Raw genomic sequence first — 9555 nt, 5'->3', positions numbered from 1 at the left:
TGAAGCTTTGAGCCGTAAAGACATAATCGATAAGATAGACAGGTGGCTTTCTGCCTGTGATGAGGAAAAGTGGCTTGAAGATTATAATCAAGTAAGCCAAAAATGACAATGATTTAATCATTATTTCCTTATGGGAACGTTAGTTATTTAAAGATCAGTGATTCGTAAGGGAGAGTTGTAATTTCTCCATATTCAGGTACAATAGTTTCCATTTCTAGCATTTTCTAACGTCTCTTATTTGAATGTCAGGATGATAACCGTTACAGTGCTGGAAGGGGCGCACACATAAATCTAAAGCGTGCAGAGCGAGCCAGAATTATGGTTAATAAGATTCCAGGTAGGCCTCAGGGCTGTTGGTGTCTTTCCTTGCATTAGGTGAGATTGTATTTGTGGAGGTAGGTAACAAGCTGCGCTTTTCAGTTATGGTTGACAATCTAATTAGCAAGACGCTAGCATGGGAGGATGAGAAACAGAAACTATTTCTTGGGGTGAGCTATTAAAAGTTTTTCCCAGTTTTAAAACACTTTGCTAATGATTAAGAGAAATTGGCTAATAGAATTCTGCATTTTTACAAGCAGGCGCGGTTGATATCAATACTGGAGGATTACAAACATGCTAGACAACATAAGGAAGAGGAGAAGAAGCGAGCTCGGGTACTAATTCTATTTGTCTTCGGAAATTCTTATTACTTGGTTTCTTCAAAGAAGCATAAAAGTAAAAACAAAATTAAAGTTTGGTTGGTAGGCTAAAATAAGCATGGTGGATAATGGTGAAGTGAAGGTTTCTAACGCATATGTTTGTAGGCATTTATTAATAAGGATAATTAGACTGATACAAGAATAGTCAAAACATGCAAACTACCTCCCCTATCAGTCATTACATTGACTTACTCTAGAACCATCATTTATGTAATCTTGAAGAAGAATTTTTATTGGTAGTATTGGAGAAATTACCTTATGAATGTGCTTAATTTGTTTGATTGGTAGTTTAGATAGAAAATCTGTTCCCCTAACATTGAACTTAAGTAATATTATTTCATTCTCTTGACTTAAGAGCTTTAATTTCATTAATGGATTTTTCTCTCTATCAAGATGGCTATTGTCATGTGAAACTTGGCTGCTGTTTTTTACGTTCTTTCCGTTCCAAAATAATCAACATATGTGTCACTTTCTGAGCCATAAGTAAGTTTTTATTTCCTACTATTATCCTTGTTAACATCAATTTCAGCCTATCTCTTAACTTTATATGTAAGGGCCATCTGTATGCTGTCTTTCAGTTTGAGTTTAAAATTCTGGCCGAATTGATGGGCCAACAGAGCATGCTTTTTTAAGTGCATCTAGACAGGTTTCTTGGTCGTAAAGCACTTTTGTCATGTTTATGCCTTTCGCTATGAGCAATGATCTCAGTCACAGGCGGGCACTGTGGCACCCAATAATTTTCATATCTCACTTTCTTTACAATTCTGTCTTAATGCATACTATATGATATGAAGGCAATATCTGTTCTTTTTTTTTTTTTTTTCTTTCGGCGAGTCATAACACATATAGCATGCAATTACAGAAGGCTATCAACTTACATGAGAAATCGTTTTTCGGTACTATGTGTAACATGCATTTATTCGATTGTATAAGTGAAGCATGTGAGTGAGTATAGGTGATCTACACTCGTTTATTAGAAGGATGAGGGTTGGAGTCTAAATTTGGTTTGTCAATTTTGTGCGAACTAAAGTAATCTCATATTCTTAAGAATTGTGTGGAATCAAAAGGATTGAGTAGGAAATTTAAATACTAAACTGAATCACACATGGGCTACAACAAGTATGTATTTTGACAATATTTAGAGCTTAATGGTGGCTGGTGTGGCTATATTTTTCTCTTTCTATTTTTCTAACTGAAAAGTAAGTCTATGTTTTCTATTCATTCTTCTCTGTCAATTCTTTTGCCATATTTGAAAGTCAAGATAAAGGTGAAACCATTGCGTTTATACTTTGTAAATTTCAAAACCTAAATCTCTATCTGGTTTCTGTGAAAAGTTCAACGTTATCATCGTTGTAATTTGGAAGAGATAGGAATTGCAATTTTTGGGGCAAATTAGAGTATGAGGATGCAAGTATAGAGTTGAGTGTTAAATTGAAGAACGAACCTCCATTTGTTTTTGTAAATTTATCTTGGTTTGTTCGTTGTGTTGGGTTTTGTTCATGGGTTTGCATTGGAATTTTTTGATGTCATTTATTTATCATTTTGTATAATTATACACAAGTATCATGTTTATTCATGTCATTGACATCTTCGACTTTGCAGGTATTTCACATAAAATTTTGTTGGAAAATCTTTATTGTTCAATCATGTACTGTTTTATTTGTGAACTTTGATAATGGAGCACTATATAAAAATATAGGATGGTCGTCTACATGCCAATTTTAATCTTTTCCCACCGAGATTTGGTAATTGGTACTTCTTTGTAATATATATAATTTGCAAAATTTTGAAATGATTTTAAAGAACATGGAGTTTTGGTAACTATAATAGTCTCATGCATGAGAAATCATATGATTTGCATTTGAGGAATTAACTATAGTTTATATTTCACAAATTTGTTTTGTCTTATGAAATGCATTTGGTTTTCTAAAATAGTGAAATTTACTACAAGCTTTTTACTTGCATATGCATGAATTTTGTCCAATTGCTAGTATGAAAAAATGTTCTTCCTCCATCAACTCTTTTGTTTTAAAATCAGCATGAGATTAGATTGCACAATTTATTTATTTTTTTAAAAAAAAATCTCTATATATCTGTATCTCTAAATATATAAGTAATGAAGTATAAAATCTATGTGATAATTCTTTTTCTCTAAGTGCATAATATGAAATGTGTCGATTTTCAAAACCATATTTTATTTTTGTACTAAATATGAATAGCTTTTATAATTGTAAAAAGTACTTCAAAATCATTCATTTGATTGAATGGATGAAATGTCACATTTGTATTAAATGTTTTATAAGTTTTTGAAGACGCTAATTAACAAGAGACATTATTAACTATGTTAACATCTGCCAGTATAAATATACACCTATTTGAAAAATAAATTAATTAAATTGGCATGTAGACGACCGTTCGATATTTTAGTATATGTTGTTTTATTATTGATGTTTACAAGTAAAATAAGTTGTGGTTTGTACAATAGCAATTTTCTAGCGACTTTGTTGTGGGGCACTTGCAAACTTATCTGTCAATAACATGAATAAATATGGTGTGGTGTAAATTTGTACAAAATTTCAAATGTATGACAACAAAAAATTTCTAAAAAAGCAAATCTTGGAACAGAACTTAACACAAGAATGACTGAGAATAAATTTGCAACATCAGTGGAGAATTGTTCTCCAATTTAGGCTTCAACTCTCCAACTTGCATCCGCAGTATTCTCTAAGGCCTCAAAAGATTGTATTCCCACTCTTTCTAGATTATAATAGTGAGAACGTAGAGCTTTAATAATAGAAATCGGGGGACTTTGGTTTATAAAGTTTACAAAGGGAAAATGCAATGGCATTAAACTTTACTTGATTTTCAGATATGAGAAAAAAATTGACATAGAGGAAACAAATAGGAGCATGGACTTATATTTAGTAAGAAAAGTGAGAGAGAAATGTGTAGTTACATAGGTTATCATTTGGTTTTAAATGTTGTCAAGGTGCATCCTTTGAGCCAGCCAATGTGTGTTTAGTTTAGAGTTTAAATTTCTTACAGCAATCTTTTGAACGCCCACACAGCTCTTAGGAACATGAGGTTATTCAAGTAAGCACATAAACCAAATACTCTAAACGCCTCAGCCTTCATGGACGAGTATGTAGAGAGATTGCATGTTTTTCTCATTCTTTTCTTTTTGATTTCTACAGGCTGACACTAGATCGAAAGGTTGCGATTGGAAGTCGACATACTTGAGGGAAATGGCTTGCCGTATAACACCTAACGCTATTGAAGACGATCTCAAGTTCTCAACACAAGAGCTTTTCCTGATTGACGCACCAGCATACGATGAACACTATGAACAAATGGACTAAAATTACTGCATGATAGCTCAAAGATGTAGCACCCCAAGAGCTTTTTCATCGTTAGTTCTCCGTTGAGTTTTGAGTTACAATCGGAAGCGTGCAATGGATAGCTCAAGCTATTCCAATGGTCAGCGAAACGATGTAAAATTCTATTGCATTAATACATGTAGATCGATTATTGAGCAAGAAGTTTCATATTTATACATCATCCTGTGCAAAATATTTTTATACAACAAGAATAACAAATTAGAGTCGGAAGTAGTCTCGATCCAACTCGAAAACACCTTATGAAAAAACCAAAAAAAAAGAAGAAGAAAGAATTGGATGGCTCAAGTTTGTAATTATATTAATTAGAAGTAATTTTTCAACAACTAACAAATAATCTCAAATTTTGAAATCTTAACTTTATTATTTGAGCATTACCTGGTTATGTATCGTTGTTTTTGTTTAACTCTCTCAATATACGAATATGACTAACATCATTTAAAATTACTGATAGCTTTATTTTTTTTTTCTCATTTATGCACTCTTAAACTAATATGGTTCAGACGATATGGAAAAATTGATTTATACGTTAATTATCTTATGACGTCTTGATGATCTAAATGGGTAGTGAGAGAAAAGGAGAGAATATATAATAGGGAGTGTATGTGACAGAGAGAGAGATACAGAGCGTCACTAGTGTCCTAAATTTTTCACTCCTTTGCTTTCTCCGCATAATTCTCTGTATACATTCTCACACAATTTCCATGGAGAAAAAAACCTGCTACTTCACAAGATCAACCACTCCCATCTTTTGAAAATCGCAGTGTAATTATTTCTTGGGCCACTTTTCTTTGTTTTAAGTTCGTTTTTCTAATCTTGCACCCTTTTCTTTATGTATTCTTTTACTAAGAATTGTTGAATGCAAGAATTCAATTAGTCCTAGAGGACAAATTTGATAATATTTGAAGAATTCTCAGCTCAAACTCAGCTACAGAGAGCTGCAGCAGTAACATTTGCAGAGACGTTGAAGAATAGTTATGCTTAGTTGAAGTTGCTACTCGTTGCAGTAGCACTAACGCTTTTATTAGTGGGGGTTTTAGTTTTATTAGCTTACTCGCATTTGTTCTGAGATAAAGTTGCTGTAATAATTAGTGTGTTTTCTTTAGTAAATTAGCACCTTTACATAGCCGATTTTAGTTAGTTGCTTTTGACCAATGGGTAAGATTCAGAAGACTATGAACAATGGGTAAGAAATGACTATATGGTCACTTCTTAGATACTTAACTCTACATCTAAGGATATTGTTGAGAGTTTTTTATACATCAATTCAGCTAGGGAATTGTGGGTTGAACTAGAAAATCATCTTGGTGAAAGTAACGGGCACATGATATATCAAATACAGAAAGAAATAGCATCTATTTCACAAGGGAACTTGACTGCTTCTGCATATTATGCTAAACTGAAAAGGTTACGGGATGAACTCAATTGTCTTACACCTGTGCCTCAGTGTGAATGTAAGGCGTCTAAGGCCTTGGCTGAAGTGAATTTTTCCAATCAGTTAATGCAATTTTTGATGGGGTTACATGATAGTTATGAGCACGTTAGGAATCGAATCTTGCTCATGGAACCCTTACCAAATGTTAACAAGGATTACTCTATGACTTTAAGGGTTGAGAAGCAAAGAGAAGTTAATTATGAGATTGTTAGCATAACACAAACCATGGTCATGCAAGTTAAAGAAAGTAGGAGGACTTTTAATTAAAGATTCACACAAAGAAAGGAGACACAGTCTGAAAAGCAACAACATGTATTGTGATGAATGTGGAAAAACAGGACACCTTAAGAGCAATTGCTTTGAGATTCATGGTTATCCGGATTGGTACAAAGCGTTAATGGAAAAAAGGAAAGGAATAACCAACAGTAATCAAGTCTTAAGTGCTGGAGAAAATGATCAGTGATTAGATTGCAAATCAACATGAGATTAGATTGCACAATTTATCTATTTTTTTTAAAAAAAATTGTAACAGAACAAGACATAGCAAGGTATAATTACTTGGAATATTGACTTGACAATTTTATTTTAATTGCAACGAGCTTTATTAATGTAGCACCCCCTTCGCTACAAGGGCAATATCTACCCTAAACATCATACTTATAGTAGTCCCTATGTTCATATATATAAATTCGCACATAATCATCTAATTAAATTGCATACAAAATCCCAACATCATAACGACACAATCAACCCAAAACATCATATATGCACATAAAACACTACAAGTAGTCCATCATAGGTAATCTCCATGCTTATGTTCTCCATATACCATCAAAATGTGATTTGTACTCTAACTGACAAAGAGGAGAAAACATCATACTGGCCCAACCTGCCTGAGTATAGCGCGTAGACCTATTCTTCAATAGCCAAAATGTCAGCAGGGGGATGAGCCTGCCACTCAGTAAGTAAATAACCAGCCTTATCTGTATATGTATACCAAACACAACCAAGATAAGATAAGTAAGCAACATGCATGGAATACAATCAATTTAATTCTAACATAATCGACTTCATCGCACCACATAGCCAATTCGCAATAAAACAACCAGTTAAACTCTTTTTTTTTTTTTCTCTAGTTTGCTTACAAGAAGGTGATATCGTGTTTTTCCCGTCAGCTCAATGTCACCGTTATTTAAATTTAAGTGAATCCCCTTGACAGCCGGCTCATCAATCTCATTTCGCACATACCACTTTCTTTTCGCACATAGCACTTTCATATTATATTTTCGCCTTATAGGCTTTCAACACATTAAGGGGTATTCACACCACAATTATATTCAACTTTCGCCACTCCCTCATTTCCATATATCACCATTCTTGTAAACAACTAGTAATGTAAAACAATATATCAATACAATCTCATTCCACACACCCACAACACAACATACAACAAACATGATATTTCAACGTACTTTCTCATTTCACGTACACAATATCGTCAATCGAATCAGATCATTCATCACTCATATATTTTCAAATAAATTAACTTCAGCATGAATCCCATATTTATATGAGAGTAATATCACAAATAAAGGGAACATATATAGATAATACTAATTATTTACTTACCTCGTCCTTACAACGTTTCTTTCTACTCAATCGCTAATTGTCAGTCATTTCACCTCACCCCCGCATGCTATAATGAGTTATACCACATACAATTAATATATCAAGAATATCGTAATCTCTTTTAAATATAATATTAAATCTTATTCGTACGATTTCCAATAATTCTTTAATATTCCACTTCTGTCGAAATATAAATCTTCGTTCTAGTTCTTCTCAATAACTAGAGACTATAGGCTTCATAAAAATATTTATAATTTACCAAGTGATTCATAGGAATTTATTTAACGAAACCCCTTATATACTTATAACTACCATTTTTAATAACATCCTTAAATTAAATTACCATTAAAACCTCATTTTCCCTCATTAATAACATAATATTTCTAAAATATAACTTCTGAAATATTTCTATGAGTTTTCTGTCAATTTATCATTGCTATACAATTTAATTAAGTAATAATACATAGAATTACATATTTGGCTAATCATTCTGATGGAATTGTGTAAATTGGCTATAATAATATTTAAATCTAACAAATTTAATAATCTAATTAACCAACGATATCATTTTTATATCCGATTTGATATTTAATTCGACACTATTTTAAATAACCAAAATCATAAAATATTCTGGTTAAATGGTAGATCGCTCAATATAATCAATATTTAATAAATGGACTAATTGAATAATATAATTATATAAATTAATAGGAATTAAAATTAAAAACCTTACCTCCTCCGCGCGGTTGATGAAGCAGAAACAGGAAATTGCAATTTTGTAACCTTGCAATTATTCAACATACATATTGCTTGTATGTGTGGGGTGTGTGTGTGTGTGTGTGGGTGTGTGTATGTGTGGGATGGGTGTGGGTGTGTGTGTGTGGGGGGGGGGGGGGGGGGGGGGGGGGGGGTGGGTGAGGGCCCACCCCCAAAATCCTTTCCTTTCCCATTTTTTTTTCTTCTCTTCCCTTTATATATATAGGTATGTATATATATATTTTACTAATGTATATATCATTATATATATATAATATAATTATTTAATTTATTAATTTAACATTTCTCAAATATCCATTACGTCCTTCCTAATTTCTTAATTAATATAAATTGTCCCAAAATATTATAAGGAATTTCAAATAATAATATAAATTGTCCCAAAATATTATAAGGAATTTCAATTAATTCGTTCAGTGTTATTACATTCCAATTATGACCTATAATTTATCTACCAATTAACTAAATTTCATAAAAATTTATCAATTAATCTCCCAATTATATATTATAATCTTTGGGGCGTCACAATCAAAATTTGATATAATTATAAATATTCCTTATTATTTCATAAATTACTAATATTTTCTAATATTTGATAAAATTATATAATTTTTGAATGGATGGTTAAAATTCTCAATTTTTGCTATTTTTAAAAAAAAATTAAAATTATAAAAAAAATATGACAAAGTAGTTGAAAAAATAAAAAAAATTGTAAAAAAGAATATTTAGGTTTTTTTAAAAAAATAACTAAAGTTAATTTTATAGTCTAAAAGATATATTGATCATTTTATCACAAATTAGATAAAAACTAACAGAGACTAACAAATTGTGATAGTTGTTGAACGGTCGTTAAAATTAAAAAGATATTTATAAATATTTGTAATTAAGCCATATATTCCAGAAGATTGCTGTAATTTATCCTTTAAAAAGAAAAAAAAGAAAACTAGGCGAAGTCGTTAACTTCTCATAATTAAGTGTTTTCTTTCTATTTTTTTTTTCTTTTTTAAAGAAAAGATATTTTTGTGAAGTGGCTACTGATCATTTATATGATGCTCGTCCTTTTTCAGGTTTCAGTATGTTAAAGAAAAATCAAACTGTTTTCGTATCAAGAAGTTACTTATCATCACTACATAGCTTTGGTTGGATGTTGGCACTTTAGAGATTTAATGTACATTTTGATTGTTGTTTGACAACACTTACCTCTGTGTTGATCGATAATAAGCTTACATGACATAGACCAATGGGCTACTGGCTTTGAAATTATTTTTGGTTAATTCGTCGTGTTGAATTTTTTTTAATGGGCATTCTTTGAAATTTTTTATTGTTATACATTTACATATTGTATATAAATTTACAATAGTTATGTTGGTCCATGTTAACATTTTATGTGTGTTATAAAGACCATTTCAATAATTATTAAATCAAATTTAATTTAATAGTTCCAAAAACAGATCTAAATGCATTTTTTGCAATTGAACTACTATTGTAACGGTCTCTCATATCTATTACAATACAACAGCCGTTACAAATTGTAATGACTTTCAAGCAAGCCGTTACAAAGATTTCTTATTACCAAAAAAAGCCGCGATAGGGGTGCCGTTACAACGATCGTCATAAATTTTAT

At 31.4% G+C, this 9555-nt stretch overlaps 1 protein-coding gene across 1 annotated transcript in view; it reads left to right on the top strand.

Moving 5' to 3' along the window:
* Nucleotides 1-4240, top strand: part of LOC105179880 (65-kDa microtubule-associated protein 6-like) — a 6186-nt gene extending 1946 nt beyond the window's left edge. Inside the window, exons 5-9 of the mRNA XM_020691456.1 lie at nt 6-91; nt 250-337; nt 421-488; nt 579-653; nt 3893-4240. Of these exons, the coding sequence (XP_020547115.1) occupies nt 6-91; nt 250-337; nt 421-488; nt 579-653; nt 3893-4057 (482 nt within the window). The 3' untranslated portion in view covers nt 4058-4240. The remainder of the gene's footprint in view (nt 1-5; nt 92-249; nt 338-420; nt 489-578; nt 654-3892) is intronic.
* The last annotated feature ends 5315 nt before the right edge of the window (nt 4241-9555 follow it).

This window comes from Sesamum indicum, unplaced genomic scaffold (assembly GCF_000512975.1).
Source record: "Sesamum indicum cultivar Zhongzhi No. 13 unplaced genomic scaffold, S_indicum_v1.0 scaffold00228, whole genome shotgun sequence".
NCBI classification, from domain to species: domain Eukaryota; kingdom Viridiplantae; phylum Streptophyta; class Magnoliopsida; order Lamiales; family Pedaliaceae; genus Sesamum; species Sesamum indicum.
This window is presented reverse-complemented; position numbering and strand designations above follow the sequence as displayed.